Here is a 21,092-nt window from a genome sequence, read left to right as displayed (position 1 = left end):
CTTTCAATCAATCAATCAATCAAGTTGCATTTTATATAGCGCTTTTCTAGCTGCAACAGCCCAATTGTTTATTCACCATACCCTCTTAATACTATTCCTACTATACTACAAGCCATAGGGGGGCTGTAGTCTATTGTAACATGTACTGTGTTAAAGGCAGGAGGTCCAAGATTGTTTGCTGGTCCATCACATGGTCCAAACACACATTCACTATCACACCATATGGACAATATACAGTCTTCAGTTCAGCTAACAGACAGGTTTTCAGACTGTAGGAGGAAACCGAAGTACCCGGAGGACACGCATGTAATCACAGGGAAATTTTGAAAGACACAGAAAGGTTTTCGATGAAAATAAACAGATACTACTTGTACTACTATTCCTACTTCTACTACTGCTGTCTATCCTCTGCTGTGTGGGGCGCTCTGGTTATGAATGAGTTAAAAAAGCCAAATAAAGCACTGCAAACATGTTGCTCGTTCCAAAGGTCCGGCATTGAATATGAACACACACACACTCATACTGCAGAACCTGCACTAAGCCTACAGTAAGTTGTTTCATTTGGATGGATAATAAATTATTTCATTAGTGGTTTAATTCGTTAAGTAATTTACTGGAGATCTAAAGCTCGTCGTTCTCCATTCTTCTTTAGGCGGGAACATCTTTGTACATGACATAGCTGACTGATTAAAGATGAAGGCGCTGCAGGTATCTGGAGTGTCTTCAACAATTTTCTTCCTGACTGGTACTTGTGCTAGCATGCAGGTTTACTTGGAGGTTTGGAGAAGTGATTTCCACTTCTGCACTGATTTATCTGTTTGGTTTCCTGAAGATTTTCCAATTCTTAAAAAATATCGCCCTCGACTCCGACTCTGATCTAAGTTGTAATGGAACTATAGAATATTGTTTAATCGCATTTCTTTTCATATGTTTCGTGTTAAATTGCAGTTTCAACCAAATGTCGGTCTTGATACTGATTTTAGTTCTGTGCGACAACTTTGGTGTGAAGGTATTGCTCGTTGTTCTCCTGGGTGCTCCAGCTGCCAGCGGTCAGTCCTTCCACCTTGGTAGCTGCCCCAGTCCGCCGGTTCAGAACAACTTCAACATTTCAAAGGTAAACCATGAAAAACCAACATGGATTTCCATCAGTCATTGATTGTGAGTATTTCGGCTGCTGACTGATGTCAGCAATTTACATGTCAAGCAATGCCGTGAGCCAAACAGACTTATGACCCAGAAGATTCAGGTCATAAGTGACTTGAGTTGTTTCTGAACATCTGGGGACCCTAAGTGACATCATATTTGCCCGCTTCAAGTTTAAGTATGAGGTCATAAATGTGAATGTTAGTGGGTGTCCGGGTGTTGTGGCGGTCTATTCCATTGTCTACCAACACGGGGATTGCCGGTTCGAGTCCCCGTGTTACCTCCGGCTTGGTCGGGCATCCCTACAGATACAATTGGCAGTGTCTGCGGGTGGGAAGCTAGATGTGGGTATGTGTCCTGGTAACTGCACTAGCATTTCCTTTGGTCAGTCGGGGTGCCTGTTGGGGGGGAAGGGGGAACTGGGGGGAATAGCATGATTCTCCCACACGCTACGTCTCCCCAGTGAAACTCCTCACCGTCAGATTAAACGAAGCAGCTGGTGACTCCACATGTATCGGAGGAGGCATGTGGTAGTCTTCAGCTCTCCCCAGATCGGCGGAGGGGGTGGAGCAACGACCAGGACAGCTCGGAAAAGTGGGGTAATTAGCAAAGTACAACTGAGGAGAAAGGGGGGGGGGAAATACCCCCCACAAAAAAAAGAAAGAAATGTGTATGGCTAGGTACCAGAATAAGAGTTCAGGTATTAGATTAGAGAGGGTTAAATCTAGGTATGGTTAAGACCAGGGTAAGTACCTAAGAAGCATTAAGCATTATAATCCTGACTTAGTATAAATCAGGGTTAACAGTAGATCTGAGCAGATATCCTCCTTCATTGATACACAGGTGATCAATAAATATTGGGCTGGTTATTATGGTGCATCTTTAAATTTCAGTATCCATCATAGTTCTTGTCAGAGCGTAAGGGGCTCTCCTGTGCTGGGACTACCTGCACCATGGACTGAACTGAGCGTTCTTTGTCAAAAGACATAAAAAAAACACTGACAAAAACACAAAATCCTTTGTGTCATTACATTTTAAGCCCTGAGGGTTCACTGTCTTGTCCTCACTATTACAGAACAAACGGCAGCTTCACTTGCCCAATGCGGTAAGGCCCTGATCCTGCCCCCTAGTGGCTGTTTCATATAGCTTTGTGTTCTCCTGCAGTACATGGGCACATGGTATGAGATCGAGAAGCTCCCTGCTGTCTTTGAGAAGGGAAAATGTCATCAGGCAACATACACCCTCCTCCATGACGGGACGGTCAGCGTGCACAATTCAGAACTACTGTGAGCCCCCCAAACTTTGTCGTCATTCATTTTTTTCTCTCATTTCTATCCTTTCATGCTCTATTCCACCATCTCTCCTGCAATCTCTCAAAGCAATACCTAAATACAGTGGCAGTTCTGAACAAATTTTACTGGGGGAACCGGGCTGGGGCCAGTTGTGTTGTCAGAGGGGCATATTCGACCCAGGACAACAAGCTTTCAAATTTTTTAGTTCAGTATATAAAGTAACAGCGCAAAAAAACCCCAAAAAACAACAACAACCACAACATAAAAATGCCATGATTGGTATTTGTTTCAGTAACAGGATATTTCAGTAACTTAGTTAGTTATTTGTTTAAGTAACAGTATTTGTTTCAGTAACTTAGTTACAATTTTATTAAATTACGATATTGAAAACAAAAAACACATTCCTGTTAGCTTCAGCTCAAGTTTCAGCACCTTCTTTGCTGCAACACTTCTTTATAGACGGGTTTCCTGTTTACAAACATTACTGGGTGCATGCGCAGCCAGGGGGCAAAACCGCGTTGGTAGCTCTCAATAGATTATGCATCTCATAATATTTTGAGAGCTACCAAAGCGGTTCAATATTCCACCCATCCTTTTGGCGGTTTGTGCAGTTTATTGCACAACAACTGCGTGTCATCTCTGCTGTATCGGAGCTCTAGTGCTTAAAATCTCTGCGCTGTAGCTGCTTTCTGCCCTCTAGTTGCACACGCATCTCTGTGATGACGCTGCACGGAAACCCTCCTATAAGGCTCAATGAACAGTACAAGCTCTACTGTACTAGAGGGTCTCTGCATCCCAGTCCGTCTTTTCCTTTCGAGAATTTCACATTACACAGTGTTCTGTGGTTTTTGGCAACCTGATCAACAAATGAGTCAAGATTCAAAGCCTTTGCCCTCCTAGACTCAATACTTATTACATCCAGCCTTCCCAATCTCTCATTGGTTATGGTGGACCTGAGGTAAGTTTTCACCAGCTTCAGCGTAGTAAAATTCTGCTCACAAGAAGCAGAAGTCACTGGGATCGCGACTGCTATTTTGCAGAGTCTGAAGAGCTCAAAAAACAGTTCTTTATACAGCTCAATGAACAGTACCAGCTCTAGTGTACTAGGTCTCTGCATCCCAGGCTGCAGTTCTTTCTAAAATTCGGCTGATGTAGTTCATGCCCCAAATCATCAATATTTGAGTCATACAATCGAGCAAATGAAAACAGAGTTGTCTCTTTCAGAAATGAATGCATCACTTTTGGGGTTTAGAACTTAGATGCTATTCATTATGTCACAGTTTGTCTTTGAAAATAATAAATTGAGTTTGTATAGCATTTCTCATCTGCAGAGAAAGATCTCAAAGTGCTTCACAAATAAAAGACTATAGTAAAAGAAAAAAGAAAAACAATATTCCATCCATTATCTGATCTACTTATCCTGCTCTCAGGGTCGTGGGGATGCTGGAGCCTATTCAAGCAGCCACTGGGTGGCAGGCAGGGAGACACTCTGGACAGGCCACCAGGCCGTCACAGGGCCGACACATATATATAATAGTATATAATATAAAATAAAAAAGTAAAAAAATGATAGAGGGGGAATAAAACCAGGGTGGGCAACTGTAAAATAAATAAATAAATTACATTAAAACCATCTGTTAAGCTCGTTGAGCACCTGATCAATGATGGGGTAGAAAAAGGCTATACGAAACCCACCTTTATCTGGTTCTGACTCTCTCTGACCAACAGTAGTCAGTACACAGTGTTCACTGAATTTAGAGCTTAGCCTTTTTTTGTCGTTTTGCAACTGGGTCTATTGCAGTATCACATTGCTCATATATATATCCACAGGATGTTGCAATGAAACTTTCCACGTAGAAAAAAAGAGCTGAACAATTCAGGAGCAAAGATATATTTTCTATAGCTCAAAGTTGCTAAATGGCAGAACAAGCTTATTTCGTGCTCAACGTACTCTTCATATATATATATATATATATATATATATATATATATATATATATATATACATACACACACACACACACAAGATTGATGTAGGGAAAAAAAACTTTAATGCATTTCAGTACAAGCGTAAGTTCTTTTTCCCTACATCTATCTTAATCTGCTCCTCATTTGTTGAGCACTTTTACCTACACCATTGATGGTTTCCGGGAAAAAACGCTACATAAGGCACATATAGTACAGCAATCAAGGATAGTATAGCAATCATATATATGGCACATATAATATAGCAATCAAGGATAGTGTAGCAATCATATATATGGCACATATAGTACAGCAATCAAGGATAGTATGGCAATCATATATATGGCACATATAGCACAGCAATAAAGGAACACCATAACACCATAACTTCTACATGGACACACCATATGAACTGTAATTACACTGCTTTACAAGCAGGCAAATAGATTTTCAACATCACAAACCTGATGGTCCAGTGCTTGTGGGTATCCTGTCTGTGTCTCACCCTCCACTTCTATGTCACCCTCAGCCTCACTCGCGGGATCATCATCCGTCTCTCCTTCCTGCTCTGTGCCCTCACTTTGAAAACCACAGTCTCTCCAACTAACAAGTCCTCTGGCTTTCTCTCTGTGGCACTCTCCACTTCCTGCCGTTTCTCTTCAGCTCTCTCAGCACCTGGATCATCTGGCTCTGTCTCAATGTCTGCCTCATCACTGTCGTTTTTATTTTTAGGGGGGCAGCGGAAGAGGACAATGTCACGTTTCCCTCTTCATTCTGATAACTATATGGAGAGCGATGCACAACACTTCAGCAACCCAGAATATTAATATACTGTTGCTGCTGGCTTGCTTGAATTAATGTGCTGTGGTAGCCTTACATTACACAACTATAACGCAAAACCAATGGGGACGAATGTAAGCGGGCCACCAACTCAGGCTAACCACTGACGAAGAGCACTTTTCTGCCGAACACTGTCGCAAAGCTCACAACAAGTATTAAGCCTTCTGCGTGTAACTTACTGTAACCGGTTATTTTGTTGCCCGGTGCGGGATTCGATACGGGGTGTACTGCACCACAAGGCGACATCACTAACCGCTCGGCTAAAGGGTCATACCCGTTAGCTAGGGGCTAACGTGTCTTATTAGTAGTTTACATCAGTGGTTCTCAACCTTTTTGGGGTCCTGGACCCCCTGCGTATTTTTGATCTACCCTGAGGACCCCTCCACCTGATCTTGGGGGAGGGGGGTTGCAATTTGATAGAAACTGCATTTTAAATTGCATTATAGCATTTATTCACTCTTTGGGGCAAAAATAAGAGCTTTCAGTTGTAACTTAGATATAGTTAACAAAACAGAATTCTTATGCAGTAACTTTCAGATGTATGTAACAAAACAGAATATGTATTCAGTAACTTTCAGATATATGTAACAACAGAATTTTTACGCAGTAACTTTTAACAATGCAAACGGGAGCGAGATCTCTTATTAAAATACAATAAATTACACTTGTGAAACAGATGTAATTAGAGAAAAAAGTCCTGTTACCCTTTATAGTTTAGGTAGATAAAGGTCTCAGTCACATTTGAGTAAAATAATCCTATTTCTATAAATGTCATAGGATCTTTTTTTTAAAGATATTTTATTTTCACTGACCCCTTGCAATTACACCACGGACCACTAGGGGGTCCGTTGAGAAACGCTGGTTTACGCCATGCCGTGTAGCGCGCGTGACGTTACACGGTTCGTTGTTGTCGTTAGCGTTATTAAGCTTCTCGTAGTTTTCAGTTAGCATTCGCCATATTTTTAATGTTAAGCTGAAAAATAGCTACGATATTTTTTTAGTTTTTCTAATCGCATCGGTTTTAGCACACGCGCTTAACAGCTAATCACACCGGCGTGACCGCACGCGTGGGAGGGTTGATTAACGCAAGCTAACCGTTAGCTGTAGCCGTGTACGCTGACTGCTACTAAGTTAGCTGGTCAACGGCAACATTCCCTGGCCGCAAGTCTTACCGCGTAACAACTGCGCAAATAAAAGAGTTTTGCTCACCTTCAGCTCTCCGCGGTGGTTTCCGGTCTGAGCCGCCAGCTGGTCGGTAGCTTACTTCCCTCCGCGCTTAAGCGAGCCTGTGGCGGGGTGCATCGCGCTAAGGGGTCCGACCGGAATGTTGAGCCACATTTGTTCCGCCTTTTCCGTCAGCGTCACGCCGCGCTCAAGTCACATGGGAATCCCAAGGTCCCACTTATAAATACTATGACTCTCATTAACGAGTCCCTGAACACGGGACTCTTTCCCGTTGTTACCTTCTCTGCCACACTGTGCTTACAAGACATGTTTGAGGCGCCACAGATTGTGACGTTTACTCATCTGTCAAGTGACAAGCGAATTACTGTCAATTACTGTTCCAGTTACTGTCAATTACTGTTCAAATGCTGTTCTGTATTTCTACCAGTTCTACCTATTCCCTTTTCCATTTATTCTAATTTATTCTATTGATATTTTATATATATATATATATACTCTATTAACCTATTTCACTGTCACCTGCTTTGGCAACATTGTAATGAACGCAGTCGTGCCAATAAAGCGTTGCTGAATTGAATTGGGAAGTGACACGACAGGGGCACTCCAGGGGCCAATCGGATTTCAGCTGGGGCCAGTGCCCCTCTGGCCCCGCCCCTGGATACACCCATGCCTAAATACATTTTACGTGTCACGTTCTCAGTCTGTGTGAAATTTTGATTGACAGCCTGGCCCCCTCCCTCTCTCTCCAGAACAAATGGGCAGGTAAATTCCATTGAGGGTGTGGCCAAAGTCAAGGACCCGTCTAAATCGGCTGTTCTGGCTGTCAGCTTCTTCAAAGGTTAGCTTAACACATTTAATTCTGCAGTAAATGAGTACAATTGTGTGTATTATTTGCTCCTGGCTGCCCTGTCCTGGGTTTGAGTCTGGATGAGGATCTTGTTGCATATCTTCCTCTCAGTTCCTCACTCCACTTCACTCACAATCTGGTGGCCATGATGTACTTGTGTCAGAAATCACACAGACAAATTAGCAGGGCGGGGTAGTGAAAACTTGCAGTATGATTGTTGGGGTACAACAGTGTGACCTCTTTGAATATCAATTCTCGTCTGAGTATTAAGACATGAGCTTTTTGGTGACAGGTCACATCCAATGTTTAATGAATTTGAGCCTCTTTCCATGGACCAAAGGATTTAAAGTACCCAAAATCCGAACCCCCCCGCCAAAAAAACCCCAAACAAACATATAAACTCACTGATCATTTTGGCAAGGATCCATCTAAACAACCAATAACTGAACAATATACCCTGTTGATATTAGTAATGTTGCTGTTGGGGCTGGACATTGCACATCTGAAACTTGTTTTATTGTACTTTATTTCCATTATTTGATCTCCTATACACATACACAGGTGGGAAGACACCCTGTGATGGCCTGGTGGCCTTTCCAGGGTGTCTCCCCGACTGCCGCCCAATGATTGCTGGACTAGGCTCCAGCATCCCCGCGACCCTGAGAGCAGGATAAGCGGTTAAGATAATGGGTGGTTGGATATACTGATATATGCTATATGCTTGTTGTTTTTATGGCAATGTTGTAAAACAAATTGCGTTGTCGAGGACAATGTATTTGTGTGTGCGTGTGTGTGCGTGTGTGTGTGTGTGTGTGTGTGTATGACTCCTCTCTGTCTGTCTCCAGGTGTTCCTGATGATCCTTACTGGATCCTGTCCACAGACTACCAGACACATGCTCTGGTCTACTCCTGTTCTGAGTACCTGGGCCTTTTCCATATCGACTTCGCCTGGATCCTGGCCCGCACACGGACGCTGACTGATGATGTCGTCAGACAGCAGCATGACAGGCTGGCTGCTGCAGGCATTGACATAAGTCGCCTCATTGTCTCCAACCAGACAGGCTGTGGTGCCCTGGGCTCGGGAAAGGGCTAGTAGGGTTCAAAAAGTGATCTGTAACCAAGTACATGTCAGCTGTATGCAAATGTAACGTGAACTCTAACATTATGTAATACTTGAATTTCATGTACTTTGAGATTGTTGTTAACTGACTGTGAGGCACCCGCTTATTTACACAGCGTTATTTCACGCTTTGTCAGATTCAAACTTCTCCAATCCCCTTCCTTCTGTATTTGTCCACGTGCAAAGTAAAACCATCAAACTGAAATAAACCTTTTATGCTTTCAAGCCGGCTTCTACCTCATGCAGCGGGTACACCTGATCATTTCCTGTGGCATTTTTCTTAAAGGATCTTTTTTCAGGAGTTCCATGTAGGAACCATCAAATTTGCATCAGTTAGTCTTTAGTTATACTTTTATTGCTCTCGTCTTTAACGACAACTATTCACCACCAAAAAAAGGTGAAAACGTTATATGCAATGATGTGTGATGCACCAAAAACAGACTGGTAATACAGTACATATTATTAAAATACCAGAGAGTATTGTAAACCAAGTTGATATAATACAGAGACAATAAGTTACAGAGGGACACGCAGTACATATATACATGCTGAACTGCACATACATACATACATGTACAGCATGGGTGGAGGAATTAAGCCTTATGTGGAGACGGCATGGCTCAGGGGGTAGAGCGGGTCATCTAGTAATCGGAAGGTCTCTGGTTCGATCCCCGGCTCCTCCGGAGAGCATGCCGAAGTGCCCTTGAGCAAGACACTGAACCCCTGACTGCTTCTGATGAGCAGGTTGGTGCCGTGCATGGCAGCCTCCACCATCAGTGTATGAATGTGTGTGTGAATGGGTGAATGTGAGGCATACAGTGTAAAGCCATTGAGTGGTCGGTAGAGTATATATATATATATATATATATATATATATATATATATATATATATAAAGGTCCAATATATCTTTATACATAAAAGTTTGGATTTGAGAACATTACGCCATGCAGTGGATCCATCTTATTTCTAAGGGCAGGATGTTGTGTCGCAGCAACATCAGCAAAGATGCAACACACCCAGGTCACGGTCTGTTCGTTCCCTCGCCATCAGGGCATCAGGGGAAAGATACCGCACCATCAAAACCCGGCCTGACAGGCTGAGGAACAGCTTCTTCCCCAGAACTGTAGCCTCCACCCTCCCACCCCCCCGCTGCAATATGGACAACTATGTGCAATAACCCCATGCACTGTTTTGAACTTTAAAAGCTGCTGCTATCCTTTATTGTCTTTTCATCATTTTTGCTACCTCACTTATTTATACTAAATGTTGTTTGTCCTTGTTTTTATCTTGGGTTTTTTTTTAATCATTTACCTTGTCTAGTGTTGCTGGTCTGAGAGTCACCAAACGAAATTTTGTTGTGTACACAATGACAATAAAGCATCTTATCTTGTCTTATCTTACCTATCTGTAAAGCCCCTTGAGGCAAATTTATACTTTGTGATTTTGGGCTATACAAATAAAATTGACTTGACTTGACTTAATGCATGGTGTAATTTGAAGACGGCGTAGGAATCTGAATTTGAGCTGCATTTTTTATTTCACTCACTGAGATTTTTATTTGTGTCCCTCCAAATGTTATCTAATAGTTCCTCATCAAGGACGAGACTGAGCTCACGGTTCTAACTGTTCTGCATTGCTGTGCTTGAGTCTCTTGTTAGTCTCGTGTGTCGTAGGTGTGTTGTCACTTAGGAATGTGCACATGATGACAATTTAGATAATCCGCCGCCTGCGTTGCTGTGTAGTGACGACAACGCCGACACACTCGGTGTTCTTGTTCCATAGATAGCAGAGAGGCAGACGGAGATCCTGCTTTCCCAGTCCGTTCAAAAGCCTTTGCCATCCCCTCATCTTCATCTTGACATCTCCACCCCTTCATCCATACCAGGTGAGAAGGTCTTCTTATGATGTACCAAACTGAATAATAATGCAAGAATAGGCTAACGCATTTATAATGCATAAAACGTGACGGTACTGGTGTTCATTTTACTGACTAAGCATGAACTCTTGTTTCATTTTTGTGGATCATCAAGAAGATTTGGATTTGTTTCTGGTTTCAAGATGTGGTGCATTATTTGAAATGTTGTGCCTTGAAACGCACGAGATCCAGCGATAGGTGGGTCAAACCACATAGGTGTCATTGTTGTAGACCCGCTGGGCTCCACACGGGAACGTGTTAGATACACGGCATTGTGTTTGTGAGGTCTATTGGATTACGGGTGGGAAGGGATCAGCACTTTGGGTCACGTTCTTCTCCCAGGTAGTTTGGATATTTCTGGACTTCTTACAGATTGGATTTACCTTGATTTGTTTGTACTGGGAACATGTACTGTGTAGAGTCGTTGCTAACAGAGGAAAAGAGATTTCTTCAATCAATTTATTTTAATAGCATCATTTCATAATGATGGAAACAAATAAAAGCAAGTTTTTCAAATTCAGAACCCATCTTACTGGTATTCAAGAAAGAGTTTGAACAGCACAGCACAGTATACAGTACAGAGTATACTAGTATATAGTACAGGGTATATAGTATATAGTATATAGTACAGAGTATATAGTACAGGCTATATAGTATATAGTACAGGGTATATAGTATATAGTACAGGGTATATAGTATATGGTATACAGTACAGGATATATAGTATACAGTACAGGCTATATAGTATATAGTACAGGGTATATAGTATATAGTACTGAGTATATAGTATATAGTACAGAGTATATAGTACAGGGTATATAGTATATAGTACAGGGTATATAGTATACAGTACAGGGTATATAGTACAGGGTATATCGTATATAGTATACAGTATATAATATATAGTACTGTGTATATAGTTAAACGTGGTACTTTCTATTAGTTTGATGTGATTTAATGTAAACAGGGCGGCACGGTGGCTCAGTGGTTGTTAGCACTGTTGCCTCACAGCAAGAAGGTCCTGGGTTCGAACCCCAGGCCATCCCATGTCCTTTCTGTGTGTTTGCATGTTCTACCCATGTCTGTGTGGGTTTCCCCCCACCATCGAAAAGACATGGCTGTTAGGGTTAACACTCCTGTCTGTGCCCCTGAGCAAGGCAGTGGAGAGAAGAACTGGAGCTGGTCCTCAGGCGCTGCAGCTGCCCACTGCTCCTATACAACAGGATGGGTTAAAAGCAGAGAACACATTTCATTGTAACCTGTACAATGACAAATGGCTTTCTTCTTCTTCTCTTCTTCTTCTTCTTCTCCTCCTCCTCTTTCTGTGTTGCAGTTGTTTCGGCCTTGCTGGCTGGTTGTTTGGCTATACTGCTCTGTTACTCTTCCTTTATCAAATGTCCTTCAGTGAACAACAAAACCTCAAGTTGATTCGTAAGCAGTGGAGATATGTTGCCCCTGTTGTTGGAACGATACTGATATTCGTTGATAATTGTGTGGAGGACATCTGCAAGGTCCCCCCCCCCCCCAGAAGTGAGATATTGTTGTGCGTCACTTTGGTGACTGCAGCCTATCTATTGTACCATTCTTCTATAATTGGATTATTTGGGAGGAATCACATGGGAGAGGACAGACAGACCGCTGTTTATGCTTGCACGCTTCAACCTCGCCACAAAACCGGCTCGTAGATGTGAACCCTTGCAGCTGGAGAATGTGAAACCAGAAGAACGAGTTCAACCCTTTTTCTTGTCAAGTCAACACACAGAAGCTGATGGACAGAGAACGCTGTCAGTCTTTTGTATTGCACATTATGCTGTGCGGCGCTGATTTACCAAAGGGGTTTGTGGCAGGGTGACCGAGAGGCTACAGGGACCATCCCGTTGGTCAAAACTGGCTGATTCAGGGCGTCCGGGTAGCGTAGCGGTCTACTCTGTTGCCTCCCGACATGGGGATCGCTGGTTTGAATCCCCGTGTTACCTCCGGCTTGGTCGGGCGTCCCTACAGACACAGTCGGCGGTGTCTGCGGGTGGGAAGCCGGATGTGGGTATGTGTCCCGGTCGCTGCACTAGCGCCTCCTCTGGTCGGTTGGGGCGCCTGTTCGGGGGGAAGGGGGAACTGGGGGGGAATAGCGTGACCCTCCCACGCGCTACGTCCCCTGGTGGAAACTCCTCACTGTCAGGTGAAAAGAAGCGGCCGGTGACTCCACATGTATGGGAGGAGGCATGTGGTAGTCTGCAGCCCTCCCCGGATCAGCAGAGGGGGTGGAGCAGAGATGGGGACGGCTCGGAAGAGTGGGGGTAATTGGATGGGTACAATTTGGGAGAAAAAACTGACTGGTTCATCCATCTGTTCTGCCGAAGTGCTCTTCGGCAAGACAAACTTCCACCTGCTTGACCCTTGGGAGGGGTGTTAGATGAAATGGAAATGATGTTTGTCAGAATAGTAACGATGACTAGTGGCGTTTTGTAATATCTAGGATACCAGTTGTGGCGTCTCGCCAGTTTCTGTGCGATCTTGTGGGGGTAACTAGTCTCATCTCTCTCTCATCCTCCTCTGTTCAATTTCCTTTCCTCTCTGCCACTCACAGAGGAATGACGCCGACTCTCTGCCTCCTCCTCGTCCTCCTTCCCCTGGTCTCGGCCCAGACCTATCACTGGGGTCCCTGCCCCGACCCGAAGGTCCAGCCCAACTTCAACCTCCAGCAGGTAACACACACACACACACACACACACACACACAATATGGTGACTTCTTCATCCAGAGCTCTGTCGTTGCTCTGCTGGACGTGTTAATGGGACCACTCTGACTTCTCCTCCACCCCTCCTGCCAACAGTACCTGGGTAAATGGTACGAGATTGAGAAACTCCCCGCCTCCTTTGAGAGGGGCAAGTGTATTGAGGCCAACTACGCCTTCAGGAGTGATGGCACCATCCGAGTGCTCAACTCCCAGTTTTAGTAAGTATGTCAGGGTTTAACGAAAACTGTGCACTCGACTTTGTGATAAAGTTAGATTCTGCCAAGGCCCGTACTGAGTCTCCCTCTCTCTCGCGTCTATCTCTCTCTGTCTCTCTCTCTCTGTCTCTCGCTGTCTATCTCTCTCTCTGTCTGTCTGTCTCTCTCTCTCTCTCTCTATGTCTCTCTCTCTCTCCGTCTGTCTCTCTCGCTCTCTCTCCATCTGTCTATCTCTCCCTCTCTCTTTCTGTCTCTCTCTCTCGCTCTCTCTCCCTCTCTCTCTCGCTCTCTCTCCCTCTGTCTCTCTCTCCCTCTCTCTTTCTATCTCTCTCTCTCGCTCTCTCTCCCTCTCTCTTTCTGTCTCTCTCCCTCTGTCTCTCTCTCCCTCTCTCTTTCTGTCTCTCTCTGTCGCTCTCTCTCTATGTCTCTGTCGCTCTCTCTCTCTCCCTCTCTCTCTATGTCTCTGTCGCTCACTCTCTCTCTCGCTCTCTCTCTCACTCTCTTTCGCTCTCCCTCTCTCTTTCTGTCTCTCTCTCCCTCTCTCTTTCTGTCTCTCTCTCCCTTCCTCTCTCTTCCTCTCCTCTTCCTCTCTCTGTCTCTCTCCCTCTCTCTCTATGTCTCTGTCGCTCACTCTCTCTCTCACTCTCTTTCGCTCTCCCTCTCTCTTTCTGTCTCTCTCTCCCTCCCTCTCTCTTCCTCTCTCTGTCTCTCTCCCTCTCTCTCTATGTCTCTGTCGCTCACTCTCTCTGTCTCTCTCTCTCTCCGTCTGTCTCTCTCTCGCTCTCTCCCTCTCTCTCGCTCTCTCTGTCTGTCTGTCTCTCTCTCCCTCCCTCCCTCTCTTCCTCTCTCTGTCTCTCTCCCTCTCTCTCTCTCTCACTCTGTCTGTCTGTCTGTCTGTCTCTCTCTCCCTCTCTCTCCCTCTCTCTCTCCCTCTCTCTCCCTCTTCCTCTCTCTCCCTCTCTCTCTCCCTCTCTCTTCCTCTCTCTCCCTCTCTCTCTCTCTTCCTCTCTCTCCCTCTCTCTCTCTGTCTGTCTGTCTCTCTCTCCCTCTCTCTCTCTCACTCTGTATGTCTGTCTCTGTCTCTCTCAGTAAAGATAAATTCAGGACAGTGGAGGGGACAGCTGTGGTTCAGGACCCCAGCCAGCCAGCCAAGCTCGGCGTCAGCTTCTCTTACTGTGAGTTTGCCCCCCCCCCCACCGTCTCCTTCTTTGTATCAGCAGCAAAACAACAAACACTGCCGTCAAAAACAAGACACTTGTCGAGACAAAGACACAGTGTGCTGGGAAGTAAAAAGCAACAGAACTTATATGTCCCTGCCACCCCCCATGAAAACCTTGTAAATGCACGTTAGGCAACCCCCCCCACACACACCCACACACACACACACTTGTATTTAAAGTGAAGGCTCACGTAGACCTTTTTTGGACCGACTCAGATTCATAATCCATAACAAAAGGAAATCTTTAGGGGGCGTCCGGGTGGCGTAGCGGTCTAGTCTGTTGCCTACCAACACGGGGATCGCCGGTTCGAATCCCCCGTGTTACCCCCGGCTTGGTCGGGCGTCCCTACAGACACAATTGGCCGTGTCTGCGGGTGGGAAGACGGATGTGGGTATGTGTCCTGGTCATTGCACTAGCGCCTCCTCTGGTCAGTCGGGCCACTTGTTCAGGAGGGGGGGGGGATAGCGTGATCCTCCCACACGCTACGTCCCCCTGGTGAAACTCCTCACTGTCAGGTGAAAAGAAGCGGCTGGTGACTCCACATGGATTGGAGGAGGCATGCGGTAGTCTGCAGCCCTCCCCGGATCGGCAGAGGGGGGGTGGAGCAGAGACCGGGACGGCTCGGAAGAGTGGGGTAATTGGCCGGGTACAACTGGGGGGAAAAGGGAGAAAAAAAGGAAAAGAAAATGAAATCTTTTGAAAATCCATTATATACAGTGTGTTGAGAAAAGGTCAGAGCCATTTTGGGGGTCCAAGGTCTGGTGTTATGATCAGTAGAGGCGGACCCGGACCCGGACCCGGACACACACAGTGGAATAAGTCATGTGAAGGGGTTTACTTCAGGAATAAAGGGGGATGAGGATGACAGGCAAGGGAGAAGGTAGAGAGGCGATGCCGGGGTGACGAAGCGGAGCGGAGCAGGACAGAGGGGGACGAGGAAGGGAGCGGGGCTGGCAGAGGATAAGCGAGGGGAACTGGACCGTAGTGGTCCTGGCAACTCAAGGAGACACGGTAAATACAGGCAACACAAACGAGACCAGGAATAACCGCAGAGCCGCCACGAACGAGAGACCACCGCAGCGGTTGAAACACCGATCTGGCGACGAGTGGGTGGAGAACCGGAGGGGGTGTACTCAGCGGTGGGAGTCAGGGCGTCTCTGCTGGCCCCGTCAGAATCACAACCATAGTGTGTTTTTTCATGGGTAAAGCGAAGTGTGTGTTTGCATTCAACTACTTGTTGTCTTGTGGGGCTGAGAGCTGCACTATACTGAGGGGACTCCTCTAGTTGGTTTTGTGCCATGTGGCGTGTGTGTGTGTGTGTGTGTGTGTGTGTGTGCAACCTGGTTGCTGGGTGACATAAAGGAAGATCTGACGGTGATGCTGCAGTAGCTGCTCCAACACACGGCGGTGTGTGCCGTGGTTGTTGAAGACCTGCTGTGTTGTTGGTGCTGATCCAGCAGTGCATATAGTGCGTGGTAGTGTATTTTGTATGAGGCTGTGTTGGTTGGCTGTATCGGCACCATATGAGAAATTTGTGGAGGTGTGTATGTGTGTGTGTGTGTATGTGTGTGTTGGGGGGGGGGGGGGTTCAATTCGTTACTGAAGGCCAGACGGGAGGCAGGTGTGCAGGCTGGGCGGGTAAGGTGAATGAGCTGAAAATCAAGAGGGACCCGGAGAGTGCCAGGGAAAGAAGCCACACCGCCCCCCCCCCACATACACACACATGGGGAAAACAGGAGACCCCCGGGGGGAAAGGGGTAACACATAGAAACACAAGGGAAACAACCGGAGACACGGCCGGCGGGGCTGTGAGTTTTCAGTTAGTCATCTTTGGTTATAGCAAGATTTGTACAGCTTTTTATTGCTCCTATCGATATTACTATTATTATTATTATCATTATTAGTCGTCGTCATCGTAGTAGTGGTGGTGGCAGCAGTAGTTGTGGTGGCAGTAATACTAGTAGTGTCATCTACTATTGTGTAATTTGTGTATTGTATTTTTCAGTGAACATCAGCTCATTTAAAGGGGCATACAAGTTTATCACTCATCAGTAACCTGATCAGAACTTCTCTTCGTCCCTCTGTCCCTCCTCCTCCTCAGTCACTCCCTACAGCCCTTACTGGGTGATGAGCACCGACTACACCAGTCTGGCGGTGGTGTACTCCTGCACGGACATCCTCCGTCTCTTCCACGTGGACTACGCCTGGATCCTCGGCCCGCTCGCGGCGCCTGCCCCTGCAGACGGTGCAGTACGCCAAACGGCTCTTTGCGAAGGAAGGGATCGACATCTTCCGGATGAAGGCCACCGACCAAACAGGCTGTAAGGATTACTAGGGTTGCGAGAGTCGTACGATTTACATATTACCCCCACCACCGCCCCCCCCCCAACAAGACAAGCCTTAGCACTAGGACCCCGTAGAATTGGATATGAGAGGAGCGGATGCAAAATCAAATACAGCTGCAAAATTGTTTCTGGAAAAATACTGCAGGTACAATCTGACTATCTAACCGTAGACCTCTGAAGAAGGTGCAGCGTCTGCGCTGGAAGGACGGCGGGTACAAGCAGGAATGTCGCAGAATATTTAAGCTGAACAAATAACCTTGATTAAAAAAAAATAAAAAATCAGCATCTGTTTTCGTGACCCTCCATGCAACAGCCACAATATTCAGAGGTATCGTTTCAAATCCCAATGTCCTCATCCAATGCTTGGCAGCGTTATAGCCGAGTGAGACAACCCTGACCCGCTTAACTCCATCCAGCCGGTTTAGTCTAGCCCACCTTAGTGCAACCACGTCCCTGTGTGCAACCTCCATGCTGCACCTGAAGAGCGTATAGTGTCTCCTGAGGTGAATATAATATGAAGTATAAAGCTACTAGAAAATCAAATACCAGCTCCAGCCAGCACTTCAGCCACTCGGAAGTGCCAGTCATCGTATATAATCAATATATATCTCATTTATCTTTATATTGGGAGGGAGAAATGACTCGTTGACTCCGGCGTACTTGTTGGATGATCTTATGATCGTGATGATGGGACGGGCCTGCTCTCAACGCAGGAAGCCTTTTGTAGTTGCTACCGGGAGTCATGGAGAATTTTGTGTAAATTAAAAGCTGTGTTCAAAGACTACACGTGTAACGGCTGTTTTGTACCCGGTCTGTCGGCGTGCTGCGGCGCACCTTGCTTTCAACGAGGCAAACGTCTCCATAAGCACAAAGTACGCCGCTTTTAATGCACGGCTCTCGTAGCCTCCTGCAGGCGCTCAGAATCAGCCAGCTGTAAAATGCAACGCGGGCCTTCACCATCATCCAAGCAAAAGGAGTCGGCATGCGTGGAGCGCACTTCTGCTTTAGTGGGCCTTCTCCTCTAATGTGTCACCAAACACCTTTCTAAAGCCAAGGTCGTCAGTCCAATTTTAACTGCGAACAGATCTTTTTTATTTTTTTAAAAATTTCCCCTTTTCTCCCCAATTGTATCCGGCCAATTACCCCACACTTCCGAGCCGTCCCGGTCGCTGCTCCACCCCCTCTGCCGATCCGGGGAGGGCAGCAGACTACCACATGCCTCCTCCCATACATGTGGAGTCGCCAGCCGCTTCTTTTCACCTGACAGTGAGGAGTTTCACCAGGGGGAGGTAACCCGGGGATTTGAACCGGTGATCCCCGTGTTAGTAGGCAACGGCATAGACCGCTACGCTACCCGGATGTCCAACTATGAACAAATTTTTAACAACTGCAAAGGTGGTTTTCCATTTGCATGAGAATTTATTTTTTTATATGAATTATGAATCATATGAATTACCTGATGAGCAATAAATAAATGAATAAAAAATAAAAAGCTGAATAGTTGCTAGGGCAGAAACTGTAAGCATTACCTTCCATTCACAGTGTGTTTATGAAAACGGTGCTACACGAAAGTAAGAGAGGAGGAATTCTGGGTTTTCTTCTCCCCCCCCGCGGGGATTGTTAAGAAAGCTGCATGCATGTTTTGCCCGGGGAAATTGTGCGACATGCCCGCCTTGCAAAGATTCAGATTTTCAAAGTGCTTTTTAACCATGCTATTGCTAAAAGCCTCGCCTCCCTAAACTGTAAAATGAGAAGGTACAGTCCCCCTTTTACCTCCCTCCCAAATTACTAACGGAGGGCTTTATCAGTGTAACCTCACAACTCATCCTCAAGATAAAAAAAACACCCAAGATGTACAAAAAAAAAAAAATCTGCTGAAAAAAAGCTGGTTTTCTCAACACACACACACACACACTCACATCTTTTAAATGGAATCTGGGCTGGCTTGTGTTGTGTTGGGCCGTGCTCTTTGAGATGTGTGTGTGTGTGTATGTGAGAGAGAGAGAGAGAGAGAGAGAGAGAGAGAGAGAGAGAGAGAGAGAGAGAGAGAGAGAGAGAGAGAGAGAGACTGTGTGCTTGCATGACAGAGGAGGTCCATCTGCAGCTCCTCCGGCGAGCCCCACACACCTCAGACCTGTGGACCAGCAGACGGACGGCTGCACCCCTCTGCCTGCCTCACAAACCATTTACAGGTAAGTCACCTGCAGATCATCTTATTTTCACAGAGCACTGCCACCCTCCACCCGCCTGCTGACAGGATGCAGGTGATACACAGTGCCGCACCCCGGCACCGTTTACTTCAACGCCGACGGCACAAAAAGACGTTTAAAGTTGTATAATTGTGAATGCCGATGCTGCAAGGAGTTGGAAACTGAATAACCCGAGGCTGCCGTGGTGTCTGTGATCCCTTAGGAAGGCAAGATGAAGTGGCTGTTCTGGGTGTGTGTCCTGCTATGTGCCCTTGTCTGTCACTTCAGCGGTGAGTTATTTCCTGCATCTGTCCGGTTTTAATTCTGCTGACGGGAGAAAAGTGGCTTGGATTAATGATGCAAAGGGGACGTGTTCTGGAAGAAACCTTAATTACCGATTATAAGATTAGATGCCCTTTAGTGATTTAGCAGAAAATATATTATAAATATCATTATATATAGTTATATATATATATATATATAATATATAGTTATATATATATATATAGTTATTTATTATATATGATATATTATAGTTATATTAGTTACACACAGTTGTATATTATTATTATCACAGTTATAGTTATATATATTATATATATTATATATAGTGATAGTGTAAAAACTATTGTGTGAAAGTTTTCTTAGTCTGCACAATGATGATGCAGGGAAGGGGGTGCTGATGATTCACAGTAAGATGAATACTTACTCTGTAATCTGTTGGCCTACATGGTGTGACAGTGCCTCGTCCACAGGACAGCGTTTGTTTTTGTCAACTGCATGTAGATAAAGAGCCGTCTGTGTGTGTCTGCATGACGAATTCCTTCAGATTCACACTGTGTGTGTGTGTGTGTGTGTGTGTGTGTGTGTGTGTGTGTGCGGCACTTGCAAATAGTATGTAATAATATTTGAGGAGGAAGCAGGTATCCCAGAGTCCTCTGGGAAAAGGCTCAATTTTCAGTTTTCCGGACCTGAATCCCGTCTTTGTACGTGGAAATCACTGGAATGCTAAATTTCCGCCCAACTCTCTTACCTTCTCTCTCTCTCTCTCTCTCTCTCTCTCTCTCTTTCTCGCTCTCTCTCGCTCCTTACAGAGGCCAGAGTCATCATCCCAGAAGGGGGTACGTAAATAACACCTTCCTTTTAAAGAAACATTCATATTTTGCAACAAAACCTACAAATATTATGGGAACAGAGTCTACGTAGCAAGGAATTTCACTGCTCTGGTGACACTCGACTCACACGTTTTACTTGCCACCCAAACCACTGCGGCAGAATCTTTATTTGTGTATTCCCAAAAAGGTTAAAACGGATGCCCAGAGCTGCTCAACCCAAAAACCCAGAGAAAGGGATATGCAAAATATTTTCAAGCTTAAAAACGTGTTAAAATGTACAGAATAAAAACTGCACCCACATTAAAAAAAAGAACGACTAGCATTCTCTCAGCAGTTGGAAGGAATATTCCTCTACCTTTTCAGTGTGTTTCTGAACCAGCACCAGAAGTAGAAACCCTTGACCCTGTCAGATGAAAAGACCCCCCTCCAATATTAATGTCAGTAATTCACTACAGAACAACTGAACAGTTCCCCTCAAGTTTAAAGCCACATGACCCACTCCTCAGTCTCCACAACACATGTGGTGCTCCTACTCAGAACATATAGCTCTTTCATTGTGGAAGAGACACACACACACACTCACACAAACACACAACCTTCCCACTGTAAAAGTCCAACTTGTCTGTCTTCCCTATCATACTCGATGTCTAGTGCCATATGATGAGCCTCCAGCAGTGCCCTACTGGCCCTACTCCACCTCAGATTTCTGGAACTACATTGAATACTTCAGGTCCATCGGCGCCTACAACCACATCAACGAGATGGCCCGCGCCTTCTTCGCCCACCAACACCTCGGAGACACCCTGGGTTATGAGACCAACGCTGGTCACGAACACTGAAGAGGGCTGAGCTCCCATCGGAGAAGACAGGGGAGGGGCAGCAGGTTGGGGGAGGGGGGGTGACTAGCTGGAAAAGGATGGAGAAGGAGCGGTAGGGACCAGAGGGGGAAGACGGTGTAAGAGTGG

General features: G+C 45.6%; 3 protein-coding genes across 4 annotated transcripts; all 3 read left to right on the top strand.

Moving 5' to 3' along the window:
- Positions 1 to 490: 490 nt before the first annotated feature.
- LOC130130029 (apolipoprotein D-like) lies at positions 491 to 8,615 on the top strand. Of its 2 annotated transcripts, XM_056299757.1 has the most exons (6): positions 491 to 547; positions 653 to 708; positions 1,010 to 1,114; positions 2,308 to 2,429; positions 7,175 to 7,263; positions 8,118 to 8,615. In XM_056299757.1, exons 2-6 carry the CDS (start codon positions 694 to 696, stop codon positions 8,363 to 8,365), a joined length of 579 nt encoding a protein of 192 aa, XP_056155732.1. In that variant the 5' UTR covers positions 491 to 547; positions 653 to 693; the 3' UTR covers positions 8,366 to 8,615. The 2 variants fall into 2 exon arrangements, with proteins under 2 accessions (XP_056155732.1, XP_056155733.1); XM_056299758.1 differs by lacking the exon at positions 1,010 to 1,114 and having other exon boundaries at positions 498 to 547.
- A 1,571-nt stretch (positions 8,616 to 10,186) lies between these two features.
- apodb (apolipoprotein Db) lies at positions 10,187 to 17,596 on the top strand. The gene is given in 6 exon segments (XM_056299713.1): positions 10,187 to 10,279; positions 12,894 to 13,011; positions 13,140 to 13,261; positions 14,348 to 14,433; positions 16,580 to 16,695; positions 16,697 to 17,596. Coding segments are annotated over 5 exon segments (555 nt in total). The 5' UTR covers positions 10,187 to 10,279; positions 12,894 to 12,897; the 3' UTR covers positions 16,814 to 17,596.
- A 1,648-nt stretch (positions 17,597 to 19,244) lies between these two features.
- otos (otospiralin) lies at positions 19,245 to 20,982 on the top strand. The gene is made up of 3 exons (XM_056299909.1): positions 19,245 to 19,302; positions 20,107 to 20,133; positions 20,779 to 20,982. Exons 1-3 carry the CDS (start codon positions 19,245 to 19,247, stop codon positions 20,964 to 20,966), a joined length of 273 nt encoding a protein of 90 aa, XP_056155884.1. The 3' UTR covers positions 20,967 to 20,982.
- Positions 20,983 to 21,092: the final 110 nt, after the last annotated feature.

The sequence above is a fragment of the Lampris incognitus genome, chromosome 19 (genome assembly GCF_029633865.1).
Source record: "Lampris incognitus isolate fLamInc1 chromosome 19, fLamInc1.hap2, whole genome shotgun sequence".
Taxonomy (NCBI): domain Eukaryota; kingdom Metazoa; phylum Chordata; class Actinopteri; order Lampriformes; family Lampridae; genus Lampris; species Lampris incognitus.
This window is presented reverse-complemented; position numbering and strand designations above follow the sequence as displayed.

Coding starts and splice junctions, on each gene's coding strand:
- LOC130130029 (XM_056299757.1), top strand. Junction 2,430..7,174: donor GTGCACAATTCAGAACTACT/GTGAGCCCCCCA, acceptor CTCTCTCTCCAG/AACAAATGGGCAGGTAAATT. Junction 7,264..8,117: donor GGCTGTCAGCTTCTTCAAAG/GTTAGCTTAACA, acceptor GTCTGTCTCCAG/GTGTTCCTGATGATCCTTAC.
- otos (XM_056299909.1), top strand. CDS start 19,245: ATGAAGTGGCTGTTCTGGGTGTGTGTCCTGCTATGTGCCCTTGTCTGT. Junction 19,303..20,106: donor CCTTGTCTGTCACTTCAGCG/GTGAGTTATTTC, acceptor CGCTCCTTACAG/AGGCCAGAGTCATCATCCCA. Junction 20,134..20,778: donor AGTCATCATCCCAGAAGGGG/GTACGTAAATAA, acceptor CTCGATGTCTAG/TGCCATATGATGAGCCTCCA.